General features: G+C 53.0%; 2 protein-coding genes across 3 annotated transcripts in view; one reads left to right on the top strand and one right to left on the bottom strand.

The window, feature by feature from the left end:
• The window catches only part of SART3 (spliceosome associated factor 3, U4/U6 recycling protein), a 36,686-nt gene extending 17,348 nt beyond the window's left edge, over window positions 1-19,338 (top strand). Inside the window, exons 7-19 of one of the 2 annotated variants that reach the window (XM_081285306.1) lie at window positions 1,971-2,126; window positions 3,378-3,516; window positions 3,960-4,067; window positions 4,733-4,810; window positions 5,020-5,078; window positions 6,097-6,206; window positions 9,738-9,850; window positions 10,950-11,026; window positions 11,758-11,923; window positions 14,513-14,967; window positions 15,349-15,501; window positions 16,706-16,896; window positions 18,433-19,338. In XM_081285306.1, coding sequence (XP_081141432.1) covers window positions 1,971-2,126; window positions 3,378-3,516; window positions 3,960-4,067; window positions 4,733-4,810; window positions 5,020-5,078; window positions 6,097-6,206; window positions 9,738-9,850; window positions 10,950-11,026; window positions 11,758-11,923; window positions 14,513-14,967; window positions 15,349-15,501; window positions 16,706-16,896; window positions 18,433-18,610 — 1,983 coding nt within the window. In that variant the 3' untranslated portion in view covers window positions 18,611-19,338. The remainder of the gene's footprint in view (window positions 1-1,970; window positions 2,127-3,377; window positions 3,517-3,959; window positions 4,068-4,732; window positions 4,811-5,019; window positions 5,079-6,096; window positions 6,207-9,737; window positions 9,851-10,949; window positions 11,027-11,757; window positions 11,924-14,512; window positions 14,968-15,348; window positions 15,502-16,705; window positions 16,897-18,432) is intronic. The other variant, XM_081285305.1, reaches the window with a different exon arrangement.
• Window positions 19,339-19,690: 352 nt separating this feature from the next.
• Window positions 19,691-26,162, bottom strand: FICD (FIC domain protein adenylyltransferase). The gene is made up of 3 exons (XM_081285307.1): window positions 25,977-26,162; window positions 24,231-24,589; window positions 19,691-23,390 (listed from the first exon to the last, which is right to left on the bottom strand). Exons 2-3 carry the CDS (start codon window positions 24,529-24,531, stop codon window positions 22,315-22,317), a joined length of 1,377 nt encoding a protein of 458 aa, XP_081141433.1. The 5' UTR covers window positions 24,532-24,589; window positions 25,977-26,162; the 3' UTR covers window positions 19,691-22,314.
• Window positions 26,163-26,674: the final 512 nt, after the last annotated feature.

Here is a 26,674-nt window from a genome sequence, read left to right as displayed (position 1 = left end):
TAATTTTTTTAGTCAACCAACGTGTTGAATTATTTTGTTAATGTGTGTGTTGGGTAGAACAGGGATTGATGCAGGGGTGCTTCACAAATGCTGAGCTCCATCCCCAGTCCTTGGTGTTTTTTGTTTTGAGAGGGTCTTTCTAGGTTGCTGAGGCTGGCCGCGAGCTTGTGACTCTCCTGCCTCATCCTCCTGAGCTGCTGGGATTGCAAGTGCCCCTGCCCTGCTGGCTTCTTATTATCAGGCTCTGGGGGCTTCGGGATAGTGGCGCTGAAAATATTATTTGTGAGTGGCACCCCGCCCCTGCTCCGGCGGACGCTCTCGTTTTCCCCCGCCTTGCCTTTTGCTCTGAGCTGGCGTCACGATTAGCAGTGCGCTTTACGCTCCCAGTTCGTTTGCGAATGCCCTCGTGCTTTCTTTGCCTTCTTTCCGTCTTGGATCCTGGAGTCTCAGCTGAGATGCCGGCTGGAGTGTCGTCTGGGAGGTCTGGCTTCCCTGGTCACTCTCAGGCTGCAGGCGGTGCCCGGTAGCTGTGTGCTCAGTGGCTGGCCAGCAGCAGGCCGGCTCTGGCTTCTGGGCTTGCCGTCGGGAAGGTAACTGCCTGCCTCCGGCCTCCGGCCTTCTGCTCGTTGAGGTCGTCGTATTTCTTCTTCCTCTTCCTCCTCCTTCTTTGTCTGCTTTGCTTTGCTGCTGCTGCTGCTGCAGGCAGCGGGATGGAACCCAGTGCTTGGCCCGGCCAGCCTTATTGTCCTGCTGGCTGACTTTAAGTCCTCCTTGGTTGGCTGGATGTCCGCAGCATCCTTACCACAGGTCCAGAGGTGACTGTCTCTTTGTTGGTCCTGTTGGAGGTTCGTGGGCTTCTGGATTCTGTTTTAGTCCTTCTTGGCACAGCGAGTGGAGCACCGACTGCGAGTTAGGCTGCCTAGGTGAACCCTGGTCCTGTCACTCACTCTGACTCTGGTGAGGAGTGAGCCCCTGTGTCTCGGCTTCCCTGAAGGCAAGATGCGGATGGCAGTGAGACTCGCAGTGTGACGGTTGTGAGATCAGATCTTACTGTCTGCTGAGCCATCGGAAGCTCAACCTCCCCTCAGCAGCTTAGCCTGCTGCCCTCCGTTAGATTTTCTCCTTAGTATTTCTTGTTCCTTTGTCAGTTTGTTAATTTTTTAGGAAGATTTAAAACTATTTAATCCAGCAGTTTTCGCTGTTCTCAGTGGCACACTTTGGGTGGTTCGCCATCACACAGGAGGCAGGTGCTATAGCATCGTGTCTCTGTGCAGAAAGGGCGTGCCCTCTGCCCAGCCTGCAGGTGCCCCCTCTGCTCAGCCTGCAGGTGCCCCCCGCCCTTTACCTGTAAAGGTTGGTTGTACGTGTGCGTCACGAACCTTGTTAAGGAGTAGTGCTCACCAGCTGAGTTTTGTCATGGCTATCGGTGCAGTGTGGCTGAAGAAAAAACAAGTTGAATCAGAGGATGCTGTCTAAAAAGAGTTTTGCTCCTGTGTTGCTGGGTGCGCCCAGCCCAGCTTCCCTGTCTTTTCCCTGGGCCTGTGCCCCGTGGGAGCTGGTGTTTGGAGTGAGCTACCTGCTACAGCACAGGCACGGGGTTTTTCCAGTTGGGTTGCCCTTATGTGGCTCAGTGAGTTCTGTGGTGAAGGATGATGGGCAGCGGTCATTGCTCTTTCATTCACTTTCTGTCTGGTGACCACTTTAAATTCCCCGTGGTCCAAGAATGTATTCAGTTTTGGAGCCTTTGTAACTGTTGCCGTGAGGGGGCACTTCGGACCAGAGGAGAAAACTAGGGCTGTGCTCATCAAAGTACCCACCTGTCTTGGAGTAGTCCCGAGAGGGAGGATTTGGTGATTCTTCTGCTGGCATAGCCACTCTTGCCAACATTTATTTTATTTGGAGATGTTTTGTGTTTCCTGACAGTGTCCAGTAACTGAATTAAATCCATGTACAATCTTCCTGTGCTCCAGCTGCAAGCAGAGGCACCGAGGTTGGCAGAATATCAAGCGTACATCGATTTTGAGATGAAGGTGGGCGACCCCGCTCGCATTCAGTTGATCTTTGAGCGGGCCCTTGTCGAGAACTGCCTCGTCCCAGACTTATGGATCCGTTACAGTCAGTACCTAGTAAGATAACCGTTCTGCCTTGTTTTGTTTTTGCCAGAATATGATTATAGGGCATCATTAAGATGGCCAGAAGTTAGTTGCATGTGCCGGGTGCAGTGGCACACGCGCACACCTGTAATCCCAGCGACTTGGGAGGCCGAAGCAGGAGGATCATAAGTTGGAGGCCAGCCTAGGAAAGTTTGTGAAACCTTGTCTCAGAAAATAAAAAGGGCTGAATATGTAGCTCAGTGATAGAACTCTGGTAGGTTCAATCCCCATCTCCTCAAAAAAATAAAAGAAACCTGCTGCCTTTGTCCCCCTTCTCTGTCCTCCTGTTCTCAGACTCTTTGTTACTTTGCTCAGGGATTTCTTCTCGTGTTTGAAGGTAATTTTTATCTTATTTTTTGTTACTGGAGATGGAAGCCAGGGGTGCTGTGGGTTCAACTCAAGGTATTAGATTACATTCCCAATCCTTTTTATTATTTTGAGACAGGGTCTTGCTAAGTTGCAGAGGCTAACCTTATACTTTTGATCCTCCTGCCTTGACTTCCTGAGTCGCTGAGATTATAGGTGTGTACCAATGTGCCTGGCTTGAAGTTATTTTAAATTGATCACTAACTGTGTAAAAAAATGTGCTTGTATCCCTACTCTTGAGGACTTAATAATGGATTGTTTTTTTCTTTTAACTTTTGATTATAGAAAAAATATAAACAAAAGTAGACAGACTAGGAAAATGAAGGCTTATATATCCGTCTTCATCTTTAACAGTGGTTGACTATTATGGCTGTATTCTGGGTTCATCTTTAATTTTACTACTTTCCCCTTTTGTTTTATTTTGAAGCATATCCAAAAATGATATTTCATTGAGAAATATTTCTGTATGTACATACAAAAGATCCTTTTTATATAAAAGGATCCAGACATGGTTCACATGTTAGGATTGGTTGATGTCTTTTAAGCCTCTCTTACCTAGGTTCTCCCCACCCACTCCTCTCTTATCTACTTCCCTGGCAAAAGAGACATAATAATGGAAATTTCTCTTGTCACTTGATTGTGCTGACAGTGTCTAGTTGATGATGAAGTTTTTCTTTTTTTATTGTTGTTGCTGGACCTTGTATTTTATTTATTTATATATAGTGGTGAGACTTGAACCCAGTGCCTCACATGTGCTAGGCAAGCGCTCCGTAGCTGAGCCCCAGCCCCATCCCCAGCCCGATGATGAAGTCTCAACAAGAACATTTTGTCTTCTCACCCTGGACTTCTTTCTCCTAGGATCGGCAGCTGAAAGTGAAGGATCTGGTTTTGTCTGTACACAGCCGTGCTGTTAGGAACTGCCCCTGGACTGTTGCCCTGTGGAGCCGCTACCTCCTGGCCATGGAGAGGCATGGAGTTGAGCATCGAGTGATTTCTGGTGCGTGTGTTTTTGTGGGAAGACTTTCTGAGCTTTTTGTCCCAACTGAGAAATGGAACTGGGAAAAGTCATGAAGTCAGCATTCCCCAGGGTTTTCTTGGAATATTGAGTACTAGTGACCAAAGGGGCTCTGAGTGGAGGTAAGCTGGCTGTGTTGGTGGCTCCTAGATCTTTCCAACATGCTAAGACTAATTGGGATCATTTGTAAAGAAGCGGTGGTCTGTTCTCCATCCGGGACTCTCCTTGCAGGGCGTCTTTGGAGTGAGGCCTCCCAGAGCACTGTCTGCGGTGTCATGTGAGCCTCCCTTTGGAGCATTTTTCTCCAGCTTATTTCACTTCTGTTTTCTAAGTCACGAGGTGCTCTGTAGTCAGCAGAGCTTATTAACTTTATATGAGCATCTTTTTGAATTGGCACTGAATCCTGACCTTTTCTCCAACTTCAGTGACCTTTGAGAAGGCTTTGAATGCTGGCTTCATCCAGGCCACCGATTACGTGGAGATCTGGCAGGCGTACCTGGATTACCTGAGGAGGAGGGTGGACTTCAAGCAAGGTACCGTAGCACCCGCTCTCCCTGGAATTTGGGCTTCTCCCGACACCTCTTGGGTGCCATGGTTTAGTTCCCCAGGCCAGGCCTTGGCCCCCCCCACCCCCAGGCATCAGTGCGCTGTGGAGAGGTGCCCAAGGTTCCTGTGGCTCCTGCCAGCCTGCAGCCTCCTCTCTCAGTTTTCACTTCTTCTTCTCTCTTTTTTTTTTTTTTTCAATAAGTTCCAGATAGTTTTTAAAATAAGGCTGATGATGTCCTTTAGCTGTTTGGCTCTTTGCAGGACCCCTGCTTGATGCCCAGCTCCAACCCTGCTCCCCCAAAAGAAAAGAGGAACCCCAACGTGTGCGTGGGCACCTCACAGTGGTTATTTTGTGCAGGTGGCCTTCAGCCGTGCTCCTTCTGGCCTCCAGCTCATTTGGGGAGACCCCCCTCCTGCTGTGGTTCCCCACGTCCCCTGTGCGCACCTCTGGCTCTGCCCTCTGTCCCCACTGTGTCCTTCCCCTATCTCATTCTTCCCTTCTGTGGGAAGAGCGGGGATGGGGCTATTGTTTCTGATCTTCTGCCTGATGCCAGGCGCAGGTTGGGTTTCCAGGCAGGTATAGGATTAAATGACAATAAAAAAAGTGGCAGCCTGGGTGACTCTGTACGACCCTTTTTGCGATTTCCAACAGACTCCAGCAAGGAGCTGGAGGAGCTGCGGTCGGCGTTCACGCGTGCTCTGGAGCACCTGCAGCAGGAGGTCGAGGAGAGTGAGTCCGGCCCGCCTGCCCTCCTGCCCACCTGCCCCCCTGCCCCCCTGCCCCCCTGCCCTCCTGCCCACCTGCCCTCCTGCCCTCCTGCCCCCCTGCCCCCCTGCCCTCCTGCCCTCCCTGCCCGCCTGCGCTCTCTGCCCTGCCTGCCCAGCTGACAGGGTTTGCCTCGGACTCCTTTCTGATTTGCACTAATTCCATTCTTAAAGGGTTCAATGAGAGTGGAGATCCGAGTTGCGTGATCATGCAAAACTGGGCTAGGATCGAGGTAAACCTGTGGACATTTCTTGAGTTTCATTCACCTCTGAAGAGTCCTTATTAATAGTGTTGTGGAATACAGTTAGAATCCCGGGGTGTTCTAGAGTCTTAAGGATTTGTGTTATTTACCTAGCATGGTGGACATTTTTTTTTTTTTTTTAAGCTGTCAGTGGATCTTTTATTTTGTTATTTATATGTGGTGCTGAGGTTCGAACCTAGGGCCTCACACAAGCCAGGCGAGGGCTTTCCCACTGAGCCCAAGCTCCAACCCTACCCTGAACATTTGTTTTTGTCTTGGTGGGGACAGACTCTGGGCCGTGTGGCTAGGTCCTCTAGTGCTAGGTCCCCCTCCCTTGTTGCTTCCTGCGCGGGAGCGGGCTGCATGTGGGAGTCGCACAGAGGCTGTCTGCGCTGCTCAGGTCTTAATCCAGGCAGAAGAGGATGATTTGGCAAAAATATGAGTGGATATAGGGAATGTTATTTCGATCCAGGGACATCAAACTGATTTAGCCATGGAGTACTCTGAGCGAGTCAGGCCAAAGCAGCTCACGCTTGCCAGGTAGTTTCTGTATAGGTGGTCTGGCTTGTGGGTACTTTAAGGACGAGGATCCCAGGCTCAGAGAGGTTGGGCAACATGCTCAGGCTAGGGGCCTTAGGTCAGGGTGCTTATTAACTGGTGTCTAATGCCAGGTCAGTCGTTCTGTCTGTGCATTGCTCTGAACTTGAACCCTTGCAATGAAGCTCAGTAGAAACAGAAAGCAAATGACCCTCCTCCCATGCTGTTGAGTGGGCACTGGAGTGTGCCGCTCTGTTCACAAGAGGCCTCGGCAGGTCCTCTGAGGCTTGCCGCAGCAGAGGGCACCAGTGGTTGGCCTGTTGTCACAGGGGGAAGCCTGGAACCCTCTGGAGTGCATGCGACGCTGGTAGCAGTGGGGGGCTCCTCAGGCGTGTCTGTGAGCAGGCTTTGTGACAGTGCTGATGTCGAGATGGCCGGGTCCTTCCTCACTGGGCTTGCTGCTGCCTCGCAGGCGCGACTGTGCAATAACATGCAGAAAGCTCGGGAACTCTGGGACAGCATCATGACCAAAGGAAACGCCAAGTACGCCAACATGTGGCTGGAGTACTACAACCTGGAAAGGTAACCGCCCGGGGCTGGAGGGGGTGTCATGGGTGACTCCTGCTGCGTTGGCAGTCCTTATTCCTGTCTGACCAGTGGGTGGGGCTGGAGACGCTAACAGCATTTTGTGGGGGACTCTTCAGGCCATGGGGCTCTTTTTTTTTTTTTTAATTCTTTGTTCTTTTATTTGGACATGAATATTTTATTTGATTCTTTTGGGATCTTTTAAAAAATTATATTTGATTTTATAAGAAAATAGCACTAAAAAGCAAAGAGAAGAAAATTCAAAGTAATTGAAAACTTGTGACTCATACTTAACCAGGGTCAGTTCATGTTTATTTTTGTGGCAGTAGGGACACAGCCCAGGACCTCACCATGCCAGACAAGCTCTCTGTCACCGAGCTACACCTCTAGCTTGTTTGTTAGGGTTTTGGGGTGTATTTTTTGAGACTTTTTGGTGCTCAAATTTCTTTAAAATGGAAAGGCAGTTATAGTGTACATAATTTTCAAACCTTTAAAACTGTTGGAATTTGACTATCTGTCCACTAATATTTATCACATGGGGAAGGGACAGAGAATGTGACCGGCTATTCTGTTCAGTATGTCTTGGATATTTCATGTCATATGTATTTCTGTACTACTTTGTTCCTTTTTTGAGTGTTTTATTATTTCCCTTATTTAAAAAAGCAATTGTGCTCAAGTTGAAAAAGCACAGAGACAAAAATATATGATAGAAAAATCTGTGATGGACATTCTTACCCTGACCCCAGAGAGGGCCACTTTTGAAGCTTGTTGACTGTTTCTCTAGATTAGCGGTTCTCACGCCTTTTGGTCGCAGCATCCCCTTACTCTGTTAAAACTGGGAGGCCCCAAAGAGTTTTCATCTGTGTGGATTATATCAATATTCATCCAATTAGAAAAACAGAAATTTAAAATATTTTTTGTTAATTCTTTAAAAATAATGTCCATTACATTTAACATAAACAACAGTTCTTGGAGAAATGATTGTTTTCCAAACTTTAAAACAGTTTAGTGAGAAAAGTGGTACGGTCTTCTCTTTTTGCTGTCTCTTCAGTTCGCTTAGTGGAAGACAGCTGAATTTTTTGTCTGTTTCTTCATCTGCTATGATTATTCTCATTGGAAAGTATAAAGAGAATTTGGCCTCACACTGATGAGGTTAGGAAAGAAAGGGCTGTTTAGTAGTCTTTCAGTTAATGGTAGATATTCTCCTTTCAGACTTGGCTGAATGCAACAAGTAATAGTTTTTTTTTTGTTGTTTGTTTTTTTAAATCAGGGATTGAACCTCTGAGCCACACCCCCAGCCCCTTTTCATTTTATATTTTGAGACAGCCTTGCTAGGTTGCTGAGGCTTTGGATTTGTAATCCTCCTGTCTCAGCCTCTGGAGCTGCTGGGATTATATTATAAGAGTGTGCCACCATGCCTGGTTTAAGTAATTACTTAAGTTCTTTTTTTTTTTTTTTTTTTTTTTTAATTAAAGATCATAGGCTGGGAATATAGCTCAGTTGGTAGAGACCTTGCATGCATAGTGTCCAGCACCACAAAATAAATAAGCAAATAAACAAATTAATGTAAATAAATATAAATATGTGAAACACAGATTTCAGTATTTATAAATAATAAAATAAATATCATTTTTATGTACAAATAATGAAATAAATATGTAGTATCTATTTATTTATTTTTTATGGTGGTGCTGGGGATTGAACCCGGGGCCTTATGCATGCGAGGCAAGGCAAGTACTCTACCAACTGAGCTGTATCCCCAGCCAAGAAATAGGTTCTTAAATGTCATTTAGAATGTATATCTGAAACCACGTTAATGAATATTCCCTAATTAGTTACATTAATATCTATGTGTCTAGTTTGCACTTAGGTTTGTTTTTTTTTTTTTGGTGGGGTGGTGGTGGGTGGGGAGGGTTGCTATGGTGCCCAGGTTGCTTTCAAACTCTTGGACTCAAGTGATCCTCCTGCCTCAGCCTCAGTGCTGGGATCACAGACACAGATGCCACGCCTGGCTTTAATTCACACTTTGAATTGACTTTTTTTTTAAATTGTTCTTGAGTTGTAGATGAAATCTACCTTTATTTTATGTATTTATTTGTATGTGGTGCTGAGGATCAAACCCAGCGCCTCACAGGTGCTAGGCAAGTGCTCTCCCGCTGAGCCCCAGCCCAGCCCTACATGGACTTGTACCCGGTGCTGAGATTCTGGACATCGTGCCTGATGATCACGCAGCTTTCCACGTGTTGACACATTTAATTGTACAGTATAAAAACACTGTATTTGTTCACATCCTTACTGCACTTGGTAGAAAAGTCTTTTAAGTAGGAATGTTTCAGACTCACAGTGGCACATGCAGATTTTCCCAAACTCTAATTTTCACCTAGAAGCTCTGATTGTTTTTGGTTCCAGGATTGAATCCTGGGGCAGTGAGCCACTGAGCCACATCCCCAGCCCTTTTTATTTAGAGTCAGGGTCTTGCTGAGTGCTTAGGGCCTCGTGAAGTGGCTGAAGCTGGCTTTGAATTTACGCTCCTCCTGCCTCAGCCTCGAGGTGCTGGGGTGACGGCGTGCCGAGCTTGCCCAGCTAGCAGCTCAGATTTTATCACTGGCAACAAGTGGCATCAGTGGTTTTCTCTGGTGTGGCAGACTGACTTCATTAATTTTCGGAAGTAACATGTGAAACACAGTCTCAGTGCCCATAGTTTGTCGTTCAGCTGTTCTTTCAAGTAAAAACTGTTCTGTGAAAAAAAAAGTGACCAATTCAGGTCGCGACTCAAATAGTGCCACACGCTTTTCTTTGCAACACTTTTCTTTGTCCTTCAGTGTCAACAGAGGTGCTTTATGTGTACTTCCCAGTGTGTCTCACAGCATGTTAAACAGGTGTGTCTGCCTTACTTTGTATGAAGAGCCACCATGCAAATGTCACACAGTGAACAAATCCAGTGACATTTTGGTCCTCTGACTTTGCAGACCCCCAGAGAGGGTCCTGGAGCCAAGAGATCTCGGGGTACATGGGTCGTACTTTGGGAACCACACTCTGAATTTTTTCTGAGTGTCTTAATCCATTTTCACAATAATTGTGTACTTTGGTACTTTTTAAAAAACAAACGGGAACATAACTGAGGTTAAAGGCTTGTTTTGTGTGTCGCGACTGGTGGCGTCTTTCCACGTCACCACCAAATGCTCTGACTGAAGGCGTGGCGGGTGTGTCCCCCTGGTTAGACTGCGTGGGATTTCTCTTGTCAAGTGACTAGACCTGCTGGGCCTCTGCCCCACGTGTTGCACCTCCATGTGCTACAGAGACGGACACCCTGGCTGCTGACTGAACCCTGGGGACATTCTCCAGGGGTACCTGCAGGGCCGTCCCGACAACGCCTCCCTGGGCGGCTGAGGGGACTGGTGGAGGCAGGAGGAAAGCGGGGTCCCCTGGGAAACTAGTATCTGGGGAGCCCACCGTGGAAGCAGCCCTCCCTTCCTGTGCACTTTGCTTTACACCCTGGTGGCAGCAACTCTCTGCTTCTTGTCCTAGGGCGCACGGCGACACACAGCATTGCCGCAAGGCTCTGCACCGGGCCGTGCAGTGCACCAGCGACTACCCCGAGCACGTGTGTGAGGTGCTGCTCACCATGGAGAGGATGGAAGGTGCGACCTCGGCCCCGACGGGCTTGGATTCCACCTGTTTGTGGCTCTGTCTCCAGTGGGAGCATCTTTATGGTCTGTAAGGACCAACTGTGGCCCTGTGGCAGTGGCCATGACACAACCTGGCAGGTGGTGCTGTGTGATTAGACTGTCGTGAGGCCTTGCGGAGGGAGTAAGCCCTGGGACTCTGCTCAGTCTCCAGCTGCCAGGCTCTGAGGTGTGGCCCCAGACCAGGGCTTCTTGTGGCGCTCTGTGCTGTCCTGTATGTTATGGGACACTTAGCCACATTCTGGCCTCTGCCTGTTAGAAGCTGTAGTAGCCCTCGCCCCAGCCAACCATGACAGTCAAACATGCCTGCCCACGCTGTCAGATGTCCCTTGGTGGAGAGCTCTGCTCTAGCGAGCACGTTGTGTGCAGTGTCAGGGTGCTGGGAGCGGCAGCAGCCCCTGAGTTCTGGCGTCACGCCCGTGTCCTTTGTGGAGATGAACGAGAGCCAGGAGGGACCAACGAGAATTTATCTGCGGGCATTTGTCTGGTTTGGGGGTGTGAGCCTCAGTCTTGGAGATCAGACCCCCAGACAGCAACAGGAACAGCTCTGCAACATTTGGTCACTCTTAACATTGTTCAGTCTTAGTGCAAATGTCTCGTGACCTTTCATATCCGAGTATTTTCATGATCTTTGCCATAAGAGGTCAGATCCTGGCTTTCTTTCTTTTTTTTTTTTTTTTAAAGAGAGAGAATTTTTTTTAATATATATATATTTTTAAAATTATCGGCGGACACAACATCTTTGTTGGTATGTGGTGCTGAGGATCGAACCCTGGCCGCACGCATGCCAGGCGAGCGTGCTACCGCTTGAGCCACATCCCCAGCCCCCAGATCCTGGCTTTCAAGTCATAAAAGGGGCAATTGAAGCATATCTGGGACGATTTGAATTCTAAACTTGAAGCCTACGTGAATTAAATTTTTTAAGTCGAGGAACTCTCCAGTTCTTGTGATTAGGGAGAGGTGGCTTCTGGAGGTGTGGGAAAATAAGACAAATGTATGTTTTTAAATCCTTCAAAAACAGAAGGAGTAAACTTTTGCTTCTCTTCCCATCAAGGTACTTTAGAAGACTGGGACATAGCTGTTCAGAAAACTGAGACCCGGTTGGCGCGTGTGACCGAGCAGAGGGTGAAGGTAACGGTGATGCGTGTCGGGGTCTCTGGAGCCCCTCGAGCTCTTGCCTGTTTGGTGTGGGTGTTTCTCTTCAAAACCTTTAGGCCGGGCTGGGGATGTGGCTCAAGCGGTAGCGCGCTCGCCTGGGATGCGTGCGGCCCAGGTTCGATCCTCAGCACCACATACCAACAAAGATGTTGTGTCCGCCGAGAAATAAAAAATAAATATTAAAAAAAAAATTAAAAAAAAAAAAAAAAAACCTTTAGGCCTTCATAAGAGATGCACGTGAGCCATAGGCATGTGAGGTATAAAATACTGAATCAGTGTTTCAACTTGTATCTTTTTACATTCACTGAACACTTTGGCTTTAACAATGTACTGGGGGAATTTTGGTCCCCAAATTCATGGGAATAGATGGGAAAGAATGAGAAGGAGCCTCTGTCGGCCTTGCTAGGGACCCTGGTCCTGTGGACCGATTTCTCCTTCCTCTTGGGGGACAGGCTGAGGGCGTTGTGAGCATGGGTTTGAGGTCCAGACCCTGTGGGCCTTGGGTGCTGGCGGTGGGGCTGCTGGCAGCGCCTGCCCACCCATCTGCCCTTCCCCTTCCCTGTCTCATCCTCTCACAAGCCGAGGCAAGGCAAGTGCTCTACCAACTGAGCTATATCCCCAGCCAAGAAATAGGTTCTTAAATATTCTTTAAAAATAATGTCCATTACATTTAACATAAACAACATTGCCCCTTGCCCTTCCAGGCTGCAGAGAAGGAGGCGGCTCTGGCGCAGCAGGAAGAGGAGAAGGCGGAGCAGCGCAAGAGGATGCGAGCGGAGAAGAAAGCCTTGAGAAAGAAGCAGCAGCCGGGCGGCGGCGGGGACAAGCGCAAGGCCGAGGAGGGCAAGGAGTGGGGCGAGGACGGCGAAGGTAGAGGGCTGCTCAGAGGCTTTACCTTGACACCCCCAAACCTCCAGAGAATTCGCAAAAAGGGTACAAAGACTTTCTCCCCGGCCCACTTGAGGCCGTGTGGACTTCACGCTGCCCACCGCCTGTGCACTTCTCAGAGCGTGTCCCGCAAACCTGGCTGCCATCGGGGCCCGGCCGGGCGTGGTGCTGCCCGCCTGTAATCCCAGCAACTGGGGAGGCCGAGGCAGGGGGCGCAGATTTTGAATAGAAAACAAAAAGAGCTGAGGTGTGGCTTAGTGGTTAAGCACCCCTGGGCTCAGTCCCTGGTACTCCAACCCCCAAAACCAAGAGCCAGGAGCAGCTCACCTCCATTCCTGCCTGTGGATCCTCAGACCCCCCAGTGCCTGCCTTTGGTGCTGCTGGTGTCCTTTCAATAGGAGGATCTAGTTTTGTGTTGAGCTGACCCGTGTCTCGAGTCTCCTCCAGTCTGCAATGTCCCTTTGGCTCCCTTGACCAGGACACTTGAAGAAGTCAGGCCAGTTACTTGGAGAAGGTTCCTCCGTGTGGGTTTCCTGATGGCCCTCATGCCCAGTCAGGTCACGCCTCTTCGGCAGGAATAGCACCTTCCCGTTGAATCCCTTCCGGTGGCATGTGATTTGGGTCACCTTGGTGATGTGACTGAGGTGGCGCCTGCTGGCTTGCTCTTTTCTCCTGATGGGCCTCTGCCTTATTGAGAGGAGCTAAGACCCGGTTCTCTTCACTTCTGAGTCCTCCTCCGTGTCCCAAGGATCATGGACCCCGGTCTTCCTTGGTTACAGTCTGTTAGTGTGGTCATTTATGTTGAAGCTCTTGTCCCAGTTTGGCTCCAGGAGCTCCTGCGAGCGGGCCTCCGTGTCCTTGGACCTGCTCTTGCAGTCTTACCCCTTGTGTCCTTTCAGGTAGTGCATCCTCTGGTGGCCCAGCCTAGGGTCCCTGTTCTCCAGGGACACTGCGTGGCACTTGGCAGGTGCCAGATGTCCTCACTGCTATTGGGGATTGTGCTCCCAGGCCTCTGAGTGCTCGTGCTGGGGACACCTGTTTGTGTGGAACGTGTGTAAACGTGGGTCCTGGGAACCCCGAGTCCACACCACAGTGTTCCTTCTGGTTTTCTGCCGTTTAGTGCTCACCGTGCCCTTCTCTCACCTGAGAAACCTGCTCCTGTCACCCTCAGCATGCTCACCTGCGCTGTCTGTCCCCTGGCTGTGTGCCCGGCTCCTGGCCTGCTGCTCCCCTCACCTCTGGGCCTCCCGTGCCCGCTCTGGGTGCTGCCCTCCACAGCCGGTGTGCCCGGCACTTGGGCTTCATGTCCTGTCAGGCCATGCCCAGGGCCCTCCTGCCTGGGTGTCTTCCTCTCCCTCCCATCCTGACTGCTTTATCCCAAGCTGGGCCCCTGTCACCAACCCATGTACCCACGTCCCCCTCCCACTGGGCTCCAGTGCCAGCACCAGCCGCTGTGCCCCATAGGTGCCTCCTGGCCCAGCCCCCGGTGGTGTTGAGGTCGGGCTCCCAGCTGGTCTTTCCTGGCAGGTGAGGTCTGAAGTGATCCTGTCACAGTGAAGAATCGTCTTGGGACATTAGAGCCTCTGAGTGTTTCCCTAGCGTAGCTGTGGCCACAGAGGGAGGTGCAGACGCAGCCTCCATTCTGTTGGCCTTTTTTGCACACCTGTTTGGGCCTTCAGAAGTGACTGACTGTGGCCACTGCCCTCAGAGCCCCCAAGTTACAGGGTAAGGTGGATGGACTTGGGAGCAGTCAGGACTGTGGGGAGGTTGAGATCCAGGCGGAGGCCAGAGGCGCCAGGCTCAGTTCCCTGCCAGGAGGCTTCGAGAGAGAAGGGATGCGGCTTCTGGCCAGGACAGGGAGGAGGGGCCCCGGGCAGAGAGCTGCGAGGGAACATGGCTGCACGGACAGCTCTGCTCTGAGAGCACAGGATTGGGTGTGATCCCAGATGCTGGCAGAAGGGCCGAGGCAGTGGTGGGGACAGGCCAGCCATGCAGCTGGGCGAGCTGTTGAATGCAGCTCGAGGGCCCAGGTGCCTTCGGGGAGCAGCGGGGGGACTGATGGGAGGGCTGCGTGGAGATGAGGCCTGCTGGCCCTCTGCAGGGCCGTGGGGAGGGTCTGTTGCAGGACGCGAGGCAGCGCCCAGAGTGTCGTGGGAAGAAGGCCCGCGGCTGTGCTTTCCAGGTGTCTCTGTGGCGCCTGCATGTCCTTTACCGGGTGTGGTTTCTGTGTGGCTTTCAGGTCTGCCCTTGTGCTGCCCGGGCTCTGTGGGAGGGTAGAGGGACCCTGCTGACCCGAGGCGGGCCTCTGACCACCTCTGCAATTAAGAGTGTACGTGGGGATTTGTCATTACTTCCCCATGATGTGGCCCACGCACTGCATTGTAATGGGGGCTCAGAAAATTGCGGGGCGGGTCAACAGGGTCGTGGAAGACCTCTAGGGGCCGGGGCCTGCCACCCTGGTGTCTGCTGCAGACTCCTGTCTGTGGCGGGAGAGGGGTCCCCGCACTGCGTGCTGAAGGCGGGCAGCCGATGGACAGCCAACCATCACTGCTTGTCTTTTGCCACCTGCAGAGCAGCCTTCCAAGCGAAGGAGGGTGGAGAACAGCGTGGCCCCGGCCGGGCCAGAGCCAGACGCGGGCCAGGAGAAGGGGCTCCCCGAGAAGCCTGCCCCTGTGGACGTTGGCCCCCCCTCCAAGCAGAAGGAGAAGGCCGCTGCCCTGAGGCGGGAGGTGCCCAAGGTGCTGCACGACAGCAGCAAGGACAGCGTCACCGTCTTCGTCAGCAACCTGCCCTACAGCATGGGGGAGCCCGCTGCCAAGCTCCGGCCTCTCTTCGAGGCCTGTGGGGAGGTGGTGGAGATCCGGCCCGTGTTCAGCAACCGCGGGGACTTTCGAGGCTACTGCTACGTGGAGTTCAAAGAAGAGCAGTCTGCCCTGAAGGCCCTGGAGCTGGACCGGAAGAACATGGAAGGGAGGCCGATGTTCGTATCCCCCTGTGTGGATAAGAGCAAGAACCCCGATTTTAAGGTCTGCTATGGAGGGTTGCGCTCCGCATGCTCCCCCATGCTCGGGTTTCACCCGCCGCCCCGCAGGGAGCTGGTCTGTGTGGGCACCGACGCAGGGCCCGGTGTCCTGAGCTGGACCAGCTGACTAGGTGGTGGTGATGATGGGTGCTGAGTGGCAGGAGACCGTGCTGCTGTGGCTGCCCACCCGTCCTCTGCAAATGGCTGCTTTTATTCTTGCCATTTTTTGGAGGAAAAATTGAGGCCTGAAGTGACTTGCCAGGCGACTCTGTTACTAGGTTCCAATCCCAGGTCCGGCTCTAGGCTGCCTGGCGGGGCGTGCCCCGGGTGACCGAGTCCGCGCTGCCTGGCCTGACGGGGGTCCTCCCTTCCCTCCCTCCCCCAGGTGTTCCGGTACAGCACCGCCCTGGAGAAACATAAGCTCTTCATCTCCGGCCTGCCCTTCTCCTGCACTAAAGAGGAACTGGAGGACATCTGTAAGGCCCATGGCACTGTGAAGGACCTCAGGCTGGTCACCAACCGGGCTGGCAAACCAAAGGTCTGTGTTGGTGCAGATGGCACCTAGCCTTCTGAGCTGGAGGGGCTCCTGGCTTGTCTCCTAAGACAGGGTGGTGATATGATGGGAGGAGGAGCTCGCTTGGCTGCACTTCCATGTGGATCGGACTAACTTTAAATAACAAATGTACCAAAAATGAAAAAGGCATTTGGAAAGTAAGTTTTAGCCTTCATAGAAGCCACAGTGTGGCCCCTGGCTGCAGTGTCACCCCCCCACTCTTCTCCTTCCCGGGCCTCCAGCCAGTGCCCGTAGTCCCTCCACTGGTCTGCTCTTCTCCCCCCCTCCTGCCCCTCCACATCCTGTTAATTCCTCTTGCACCATGTGCGTGTGTGTATGCACACCTACATGTATATACAGGCATATGTGTGTATATGTGCGTATTTTTTTTTAGTGATACATGTGTTTTTTCACACAATATCTTTTTTTTAAATTTTATTTTTATGTGGTGCTGAGGATGGAACCCAGTGCCTCACCTGTACTAGGCAAGCGCTCTCCCTCTGAGCCCCAGCCCAGCCCACGGGTGTGTTTCTTTGAGTCGGGGTCTTGGTGTGTCATCTCGGCTGGTCTCCAATTATTGTGCTTGAGTGATCCTCCTGCCTCAGCCTCTCAAGTGGCTAGGGCCTCAGGCGTGTGCCTCTGCCCTTGGCCCTTTTGCACCACATTTCAAGTAGTGTTTTTTTTTTTTTTTTTAAATATATTTTTTAGTTGTAGTTGGACATAATACCTTTATTTTGTCTGTTTATTTTTATGTGGTGCTGAGGATCGAACCCAGAGCCTCGCACATGCTGAGCCACAATCCCAGCCTCTCAAGTCGTGTTTTTAAGCATGATTTTGGATTTCTTTTCAAACCTCACCCCCAGTCAGGTTGAGAACTGAAGACACTGAAGGGACTGAAGAGGACCCCCGCCCCCTCTGGTTCTCCTCGGGGTTTTGCCTGTCTCTTTTTCTTCTGAGCAAGCCCAGGGTGTGCCAATCCCAGAAAGGTTTTTCTGGTGTGAAAATCAGGAGGGCCGTAGTGAAGCCGAGTGGGGCCTGGAGTGAACTGTGGACAGGGGGTGTCAGCAGTGGGGAGGGGACCAGTTGATGGGCTGTCTGCTGCTTTCCCGAGGATGCCAGGCTCCCTGGTCCTGGGAGGACGTTGCGTCCTGGGTCTGTGCGCCTGACTGCCCTGGTCTCTTCCCCCAAGGGTCTGGCCTACGTGGAGTATGAAAATGAGTCCCAGGCTTCGCAGGCTGTGATGAAGATGGACGGCATGACAGTCAAAGAGAATGTCATCAAAGTGGCCATCAGTAACCCCCCTCAGAGGAAAGTTCCAGAGAAGCCAGAGGCCAGGAGAGCACCAGGTGGCCCCATGGTGCCACGGCAGATATATGGAGCGTAAGTGTCCCTTGCCAGTCTGGTGGGGCTTGTGCTGGCAGCATGCGGCAGGGGGCCTCCAGGGCTGGCAGGTCTGGGGAGTCAGGACGGGAGGCCAGGCCCCGCTGCTCCTCCAGTGATCCTGGGGTTTTTCTGCTGGAGCACGGGCTCCCCAGCGAGTCCCAGAGGGCGTGGGCCTGGGAGGCAGACCTGCTGCTGTTTGCCAGTTTACATGTGTCGTTCATTCTGAAGTGAAAAGCGCTGAGGCAGGAGTTATTTTGAAGTCCCCTTTGCTGATTAACCTGAAGATAAAACCCAATGACTGTCCTGCTTGCTGTTCCTGGGTTGTAGCTGTCATCTCCACACGAGCTGGGCTTTTCTCTTCTCCTTGTGGGGCTGACAGGATGGCATGGTCACACAGTAGCGTCCAAGAGATGGCAGCCTTGGTTTTTTTTTTTTTTTTTTATAAACAAAAAGGAGAACAACTTTATTTGACAAAAGACAAAGTTATTTATGGTAGTTTTTTGCTCAGATAATGCAGTGGACAGCTGTGCTTTATCCTCCAGGTTTGTCTCAACCAAACCCAAGCAGAGGCTGCCCCAGCTCCTGGCCTGTCTTTTGGCCCAGTAACAATGTTATTCAGAACAAAAACATTTTGGCTAATAAAAATCTAGGGTGAGCGTTTGTTAAGTTACATGAAGATGGGGTGGGGCACTGTCCACAATGACACAGCAAAATAGAGGGGGCGTGGAGGACCCAGTGATGTTTCACTGGGGGACTCAGCAGGGCCTTGCAGCTCCAGGTGCAGCAGAGACGCCGCCTGGCTTCCGGCCACCTCCAGCCCCACGGCAGGGAATCCCCTGCCGCCTCCTACTCCTAGAACCTGCCTGTTCTAGGGCTACCTGTCCAGCAGATGGCCCGCTGCTCCCCCAGTGTGGATGCCGGGAGCTTCTGACAGTCCCATCCCAAGTTCCTAAAGGAACTCGGGCTACATGGCAAGACTTTGAGAAAAAATGGGGAGAAAAAAAGGGGAAAATATTAAAACCCATTGATCCAGCCCGGCTGACCCACCCCACCCCAGAACACAGTCAAACGGAAATCTCTGGCTGTCACCCTTCCCTGCTCTTGGTCTAGGTTGAGTCGGTTCTGCTGGACTCCCCCTTGGCTGTGGCCATGCCCTTCTGTGCCCGATACAGAAGAGCCAATGAGATGGCGGCATTTCTTCCCACCAGTGTGTCGCACCCGGCTGGTCTCCATCTGAATTGTGAACAGGCAGAGTTTGTCGAGTGCATTTCCTTTTACTAGCCAGGATACAAGGCTCATCTCATCAGCCTTGTTTTTATATTTCATCTCTTAATTCTGGCTAATTTAGACAGCTCTTTTTTTAATTAAATTTGTGTTTTGTGGTAGTGGGGCTGGAACCCGGGAGGCGGATACTAGAAGCCACTCCATCCCTGTCCTTAACTTGGGGTGCTTGGGGCTCCCCTGGCTTGCTGCATGATTCAGTCTGGAGCCACGAGCCCTTGTTCAGGGTGCATTCTGTGTCTGTCCTTGCAGGCGGGGGAAGGGAAGGACCCAGCTCGCTCTGCTGCCGCGTGCCCTGCAACGCCCGGGTGCTGCTACCGGTCAGGCCGAGAACGGCCCTGCCCCGCGCCCAGCAGTCCCCACCTCTGAGGCCGCTGAGGCGCCCAAGATGTCCAATGCTGATTTTGCCAAGTTGCTTCTGAGAAAGTGAAAGCAACGCTGTGAAGGACAGGAAATGCCTTACTTCCCGCTGGTCAGGCAGCCCACCCAGCACCCAGCAGCGCCTGGGCCAAGGAGGGGCTGTGCACACCCCTGCACCCCTGGACTCCGCGGGGCTCAGACGGGGCAGTGTCCAGGGGAAGAGGCGCCCAGTGCTCCCTCACATTGAGGGCAGTGGAGCAGGGCACAGCCGGCAGGGTGCCTGTCCCTACGGACTTTTGTGTCCTGAAGAATGAGGAGCAGAAGTGACACTGGAACATGGCTCTTGAGACCCACTTGTCCCAATGCTTCGGGCCACCTCTGGCCCTTTTTGTAAGACATTTCTCTCCCATCCTGCACAGCACACGTGCCCGTCACTTTTAATTTTTAAAAGATGAGAAACGGCGGATGCTGGCGACTCACCAGAATGGCCTATTTTAGTAAGGGGTGGGGGCCCCACACCCAGCACTTGGTGGGCTTTTGTTCACAGGGGTTGTTTTTTTCTATTATGTATTTGTAAACCACACGTCGACTGTTGTTTTGTGTTTCCTAAAAGCAAAATATTTGCGACATGTGTTTTCTATAGGAATCCCGCGTGGACCATTTTCTTTGCTAGTGACTAGTCATTCTGGGTCTAGAGATTGGGGTTCAGCCTTGGGTTTTGTTTAAATACTTCAGTTCTCCCAGTTAGCTTTGTTGATTAAACGGAGTTCTCTTGAGTCACCTTGCCGTGGTCCTCAGCTGTGCATCACAGATGGGCATTTGGGTCACGGGTCGCAGGTGTAAACTGGAGTTTTCTAAGTCCGACCTCCCGGGACTTTCCTCCAGCAGCGATGCGTCTTCAGTCTTGGACTGGAGTTCATGGCGGTGTGACACTTGGCGTTTTTACCTCTCACCTCACCAGACACTTAGCAAGTGGCCTGAAAGCAGCCTGGCTGCGCTGGGGGACCTGCCCTGACCCAGGCCCCCGGGAGCACGGTGGGGGCCCTTCCCTGCAGTGGAGACCAGCTCCTCATGTGTTTGTTTTGTGAAGCTGTTTCTGTGCGTCAGCCACGCTTTCCTGCATTTTTTGTAACTTTACATTTTTTTTAAAAATATCTTTATTTTATTTATGTGGTGCTGAGGATCGAACCCAGTGCCTCACGCATGCTAGGTGAGCACCGTACCTCCGAGCCACAACCCCAGCCCCATAACTTGACATTTTTTAACAGGAAGTTTTGAACAGGCAGAACCATGAAACTAGATAGACCTGCTTGCCTGTCTCCGAGTGCCAGCTCTCCTGCGCCCGGTAGGGCCCTCGCCTCACTGTCCCTTCCACTTCCTGATGTTACCTTGAGGCCTGCCCAGATAGCAGCTCGTGTGTCTAACCTGAGAGAGAAGGACCTAAGGGCCAGTTGGTTTTCACCCTGAGAAACGTTAGCAGTGATACCTTAAGGTCACTGGCGACCCAGAGTGTCTAGTCAGCGTCCGTATCTCCTTGTAAATGATCGCCGGTTGATCATGTCTTAGGACCTTTGAGATGCAGGGTCCCCTTTGGTCTTTCTCTTTACACAAAACAAACTCCTTTTCTTGGCATTACCTCTGGAAGCAGCTCAGGCAGCCGCTGTCGGCAGTAGGAGCCTCTCATGGGCCTGGTGCCTCTTGGGTCTGTCCCTCTTCTGGTCACTGTGAGGCCTGCTGGTGGCTAGGTGATTGGGGGCTCCGAGGGAACCTGTGCCTGCCTGAGTGTCCTCCCCACCTCTGGCTGTGTCCCAGGCCCTGCCCTGATCCCTGCTGTTGGCCGGGGCCCGACCTCACTTCGGCTGTCCACGTGGGCTGGTGATGGAGGAGCCTTTGGACACTCAGCAGGACCCTGGAGAAGCTGGCTGTTGGCTGCTGTGGCGTGGGTTTCTGAGAATGTGAGGGGGCTTTTGTGATTTCCTCAGAAATCAAGAACTGATGGTAAAGACAGACACGAAAAATCATTTTGAATCAGTTAAAAAAAAAATCAATATTTCCTGCCCATTAGCCTGGGAAGGCAGTTCATGCAACCAGCTCTGTCCTGCCTCCTGACACCACCATCCTAGGTCTGCTGTCCCAGGATGATGTAAGGGCAGGGTGGCTGTTCACAGCGCCCTCTCCTTCTGATCACTGGAAATACCCTTTGAGTAAGGCGGCAGAGTCTGACCTTTATGTAATAAAATACTTTATTAGAATCAGTAATTTGTTAAAATAACATCCTTCACATGTAGCTAAAGTGCAAATTCTAAAGGACAAAGCATGCACTCCTGCCACGCTTCCTTGTCACCAGTTAAAAACCAAGACAGCAGAAGATACCACCTGGGTGCGCGGGCAGAAGGACCACTGCATACGCCTTTGCACTTATTTTTCTGAACCTTCCAGAAAACCACTCTGTGCCATTGTGAATGACTATAGACATTTGCTGCTGTCTGAGCAGTGACCGCATGGCTGTCAGGAACTCAAGCAAAGGTAGGACAGCACGTTGTGATTCTCGACCATGACAAAGTGCAGTGCAGCATCACGCTGCAGGCTCTGTCCCTGGGCAAGGACGCTAGTGAGTTTTGGCCATTCTGACACTAACTAGCAGCAGTCCAATTGGAACTTGTGCCACCTGTGATTGGAAGAGAAGATTCTATTTCTGTGAGATGACAGCTTGGAAACCTGGCCATATTATTTATGACACTGTGTCATTTTGCAGGTTGCTAGAAAAATACAGCCACTCGGAGGCAACCTCTCCCGTTTCCTCCAGGGGAGGCTGGACAGCAGAGGGGCTATGTGAGGTGAGGCCAGGGCTGTGAGGGGCAAAACCACCCCACAGGGACCCTCTTGGCTGTGGCAGGGCTCTAGCTCAGTATCAGAAATGCTTAATGGGCTGATGGGGCATCTTTCTTGGATATGCCCTAAGATCAACAGGGAGCTTGCAGGGGGAGGGAGGGCTGGCCTCCTGGGCAGCCGGCTGCAGGGGGTGGCCGACCCAGGGACGCTGAGCCCCAGAGAAAGCTCTGGGCCCCGCTGCTGCGAGTGGAGTGCAAGGAGAAGCTGATGCACTAAGAAGCCAGGCTGGCCGCCCTCCCCTCCTGAACTAGAAAAATAGTCTCCGTATGAAAAACAGCTTCCAGCACTCAAGTCTGCAAATTAACGGTGCTCAAAGAGCCTTCCCGGAGACGAGCAAGGAGTCTCACTAGAAATGTCACATTCATTTCCTACCTCAAACGGTGGCGCTCCTGGGGAAAGCCACTACGCTCGTCTCTTGAGAGGGGAGCCAAACCCCAAGAAGATGCTCTCTCTCCCAAGAACTGGGATGGCTTCTCCTCAGGACTGCTGACTCCCCTTAGAGCCACACACTGCTCACAGCCAGTTTCAGAGAAAGACTTGGCCTCTCTCCCTGGCCTTAGTGCAAATTCTGCTCCAGAACCCGGGTTCTGGTCACACAGGAGCATCAGTGCTTCTGCGGTGGGGGGACCACTGATCAGAGCAGCCACCAGCAGAGCCACAGTGGACACCACCCATGACTGGCTTGCTCAAAAGAAGAAAATAAATAACTGTTGAATTATAAATTATCTTAAAGAGACTAAGGCTTAATAATTTAGTTTTTTTTTTTAACCAGGAAAAAAAAAAGAGGTAAAGACTTCAAAGGTCTGTTCTGCTTCTGGAGATGTGAGGTTTCTAGAAATGCTGTCTCTTTGATCCCTTCCCTACCTTGCCTTGTCACCGGGGCTAGGGCTTCACGGGAAGGGTCTCCTTGAACCCAGAATGGTTGGGGTTGGCTTCCGGCAGCGCCACCGAGTAGTCAGTGGTGGCGAAGAGCAGGGTGTCCAGGGTGGTCTCGGTGCACTTGGCGATGAAGCGGATGAAGGGCCTCACGTCGCCCTCGTTGGCGGCCTCCAGCACGTGGTAGTACTCGGCCCGCTGCTCCTTGCGGATGGTGACGGGCGGGTAGCCCGCCTGCATGAGGATGAGGTTCATGAGCAGGCGCGACGTCCTCCCATTGCCGTCGATGAAGGGGTGGATGTAGACGAGTTTGTAGTGGGCCAGGGCAGCGAACTCCACGGGGTGCAGGTGCATGGCGTCCTCCGAGTTGAGCCACTGGATGAACTCGTGCATCTGCTTCTCCACGTCCTGGGGATGTGGGGGGATGTGGTGTCCCACCAGGACCTGGGTCGTCCGGAACCTGCCGGCCTCCACGGGGTCCACATAGCCCAGCACCCGCCTATGGATCTCCAGCACGTCGCTGGTGGTGACGGAGCCGATGCGGGACAACAGGGTGGCGTTGATGTACTTCATGGCGGCGTGCATGCCGATGACCTCGTTCTGCTCCTCCAGGCTCTTGCCCGGCACGGCGTAGCGGGTCTCCAGGATGTGCCGGATCTCCGAGAGCGTCAGGGTGTTGCCCTCGATGGCCACCGTGTGGTAGATGTGGTGGTAGTAGGTCTCCTCCATGACCCTGCGCAGCGCCGAGTTGCCCTTGGGGATGGACATGACCTTCTTGACCTTGCTGTCGATGATGCTGAAGTAGCGCTGGTCAATCTCCTCCACCAGCGGCAGCGTCCGGTCCCGGTAGACAAGCGCCTTCTCGTGGAAGGGCGAGATGGTCAGCGCCCTGGTGAACAGGTAGTCGGCGCGGATGATGTCCTTGTCTTCTTCCGAGAAGATGCCGAACTCGGTGAGCGCATCCGCGAAGTCCGGGTCCATCTTGAGGGCGTGCAGGAAGAGCTTGTGCGCCTTGTCCCGCTTGCCCTGGCGCTTCATCTCCAGGGCCTGGTTCAGGGCCGCTCTGGCCTCCAGCTTACCTGCTGGAGAGAGCCGAGGCCCGGTCCCCGTCAGGTCTGTCACCGCGCCCCTGCTGTCCCCAGCCCTATGGGGTGGGAGCTGTCGTCCCTGCTGCCCTAGGTCTGCACCCAGGAGGCACCAGCTGGGCCCCCTAGCCCTCCCAGGTCTGCCGCTACTATGGCCAGTGGCTTCCCCTCAGCCACGACTCCGGACAGGTGGCCTCCTGCCCCTTCCGAAGCTCAGCCATCTCTGAGGCTGGTCCTGGCCTCCGTCCCTCAGGCCTGGGGCATCAGTGGCTCCCACTCCCACTAGACCCTGTGGCCCTGGCCATCTTTTATCCCACAGGTTCGATCATACTCGCCTGGGAGACATCTGGCAATGTTTGGATGCATGTTTGGCTGTCACAGCTGGGGCACCTGGTGGCAGAGGCAGGCTTGCTGCTCCACCTTGGTGCATGAGGGACCCTGGTGGAGGCGCAGAGCCCCACTCTGGACCTGGCCCTCCTTTCCCAGTCCCGTCCTGGTGACAGGTGTCAGCCATAGGTACTCCACTTCTCTGGGTCCCTCCGTGTCCCCGGGCTCTCTTCCCCTGTGGTCTCTGCTGCTCACCTCTTCTCCTTGGACCACACCTGCTTAGCGTCAGCTCAGGACTGGGCTCAGGCACTCCCTCCCCCAGGGAGCCTTCCCGTGTGCTTCCTGGTCACCACCCCTGTGACACAGTCTCGGTCACCTATCAGCTTGCCTAGGCTGGCGCTCAGGGCTGACCTGCTCACCCCCACCCCGCGCCCTGCATGGGGTGAAACAGGTGTTCTAGAAATAACTCTTGGACGAACAAGCACTGTGAAGAGGCTGCCTGTATCTTACCTGGAGACGCCTTGGTTTTGACCACCAGCAGCTCCGAGTCCTGGGAGGTGACACTGAGCTCTGTGGATGGGCTGGTGCACTTGGTGACAGCATGCTGTGCCCTGTCCAGTTTGCTCCTGAGCAGGTAGAAGCCTTTAAGCACAGCTAAGCACTGTTCTTCCATGGTCCCCAGTGGCAGCAGCAGGGCCAGCAGTGACCCCAGTGCCATGCTCAGCAATGTCACCCATAGGAAACGGCCCCAAACTGGGACCCATTTCGGTTCAGTCACCGCCATCACTGTAGCCATTGGCATGAGCGTCATCTGGATTTGGGGGTTGGCTCCATGCACGTGTCAACAGTTGGTGGAGAGAGAGCAGGATCTGTGAGCAACCAAGAATTGCAGGAGATGAGGCAGGGGAGTGGACATGTCCCAGACACTGTGTGACCCTGGATAGGGCGACAGGCTTGGTGACTCCCTGCACCTTCAAGTTCAGAAGGGACCAGGAGTAGGGTAAGGCAGAGTGGATCTCTGAGGGGGAGGGCCCAGGCTGGGAGGACTGGTGCCCGCTTTCAGGGCAGTGTGACAGGCAAGCCATGCTGCTATTGCTTCCCATTGTTTATTGAGCATTTACTATATGCCAGGCTTAGCACCTGACACATATTATCTCCTGCAATTTCATCAGCAACCGGAGGAATGATGTCTGTCTCCCACTGTCGGGAGGTGAAGTGAAAAGCTGACAGCCCTATGACTTCAATTCAGGAACCTCCCAGATCTAAGAGACCCCCTTTCATCACAAATCTCTGTGGCCTCTGAACACCCAGTGTTGGAGACACACACACACACACACACACACAGACTGGCCATGGCAGTTCTGAGGTCCATTCTTTGATGAGCATAACTGACTAGTGGCCTAATTTAATGCCATATGTGTGTCTGCCTCCCCCTACCAGCACCCTGATATTCAGCCACAGAGCCCACAATGCTGTCCCCCTCTCTGGCCGTACTTTTCTGTCCTGCAGGGATCCCACTAAATGGTTGGGCAGAGGAACATCTCAAGGGGAACCAAGGTCCTGGGCCAGAGTGGGTGACTACTACACTTCAGTGACAGTGGCTGGTAGTGGGAGTAAAAGGGCCAGGCACGCAAACTAACAATAAGCATTTATTTGGCAACTATAGTGTGCTGGGGACTGAGCTAGATGCTACACAGCAGTATCTCATTTAATCCTCAAACCACCCTATAAAGGAAGAGCTAGCTACCTATAGCTCCATTTTACAGATGAAAGAAACCAAGGCACAGATAGGGCAAGTTGAGTTCCTGAAAGTCCACAGGGCCTTTCACCTTCAGTTGTTACTAGCAGGGGTTTGTGCTCTGCTCTGGGGTGCCCGGGCGCGGACAGGCTTGACTGATCCCGGGACTTGGGGGCTGAGGGGGACACCCTGCTTGTGGCCACTGACATCTGAAACGGCTTGGTGTGCTGTGTGGGTACCGGTGGTCTGGGTGGCCTTCCCACCACGAAGGACAGGCTCCTCGACCCAGCTGTAAAGGCAAATTAGAGGTCGCCGGTACTAGGGGTGTGTGCGACAAGGGGCTGCGTTGCGGGGGGCACAATCTCTCGGCGCCCACTTTCCCAGAAGCGGGAAACAGACCCGGAGAGATAAAGGGACCGCTGTAGGGTCACTCTGCAGACTCGGCCCTTTGAGAATCCCGCCCAGAGCTCGCGGCCCTGACGCACCCTCAGAGCCCCTCGGGCATGCCCCCTCCTCACCGCGCGAGGTGGCCGGGCCTTCCTCCCACCTTCCCGGCGCTCGCAGACTCGGCGGCTGCTGTTTCCCGAGACATCCTTCGCCGCCTGCCCTTGGCCCCGCCCTCTGAAGCTCGCCATTGGACGACCCGCCGCCCTCATCGCGACGGATTGGCTTTCTTCATTTGTCCGTCCCTCGCATTTCCGGGTTTCCGCATCGGCGTCTGCTTCCCTGGTAAAGGCGCGCCGTGGGTCACTCCCATTGGCTGGCCCTTGTATTGGTCTCGTGCCGGCAACGGCCAATAAGCAGCGGAGGGGGCGGAGCCTAGGTCGCTGGCGGGAGGAGCAGGCGCTGCTGAGAAGTGACTGCGGATGGGTATTTGGGGCGCGCTGCGTGTGAGGTCCACAAACTCGCGTCTGCGTCCGCTGAGAACCACTGCCCTTCGCCCCGGTCTCCTCGTCCCGGGGCCGCCCTCGGGTGGGTGTCCCTTCGGGTGCAAGTGAGGCTCGCCTCTCTGTTAGTCTTGACTTCGTGGCCCTTTTTAGCCCCCCTCCGGGCTGCGCCTTCTGTCCCTTTCCCTGTCTGTGACTCTTCCTTCTTGACTTTAATCTGCATCGTCAGGAGAACGGCCTGGCTGTTCTTTGGCTTCCAGGGAGATGGATTTTCCCCTGAAGCAGAGATCGGAAAACTCCATCTTAACCCACAGACAGTGAGAACCGAA

Source organism: Spermophilus citellus, assembly GCF_964194105.1.
Source record: "Spermophilus citellus genome assembly, chromosome: 3".
NCBI classification, from domain to species: Eukaryota; Metazoa; Chordata; class Mammalia; order Rodentia; family Sciuridae; genus Spermophilus; species Spermophilus citellus.
This window is presented reverse-complemented; position numbering and strand designations above follow the sequence as displayed.

Coding starts and splice junctions, on each gene's coding strand:
- FICD (XM_081285307.1), bottom strand. CDS start 24,531: ATGACGCTCATGCCAATGGCTACAGTGATGGCGGTGACTGAACCGAAA. Junction 23,391..24,230: donor CAAAACCAAGGCGTCTCCAG/GTAAGATACAGG, acceptor GGCTCTCTCCAG/CAGGTAAGCTGGAGGCCAGA.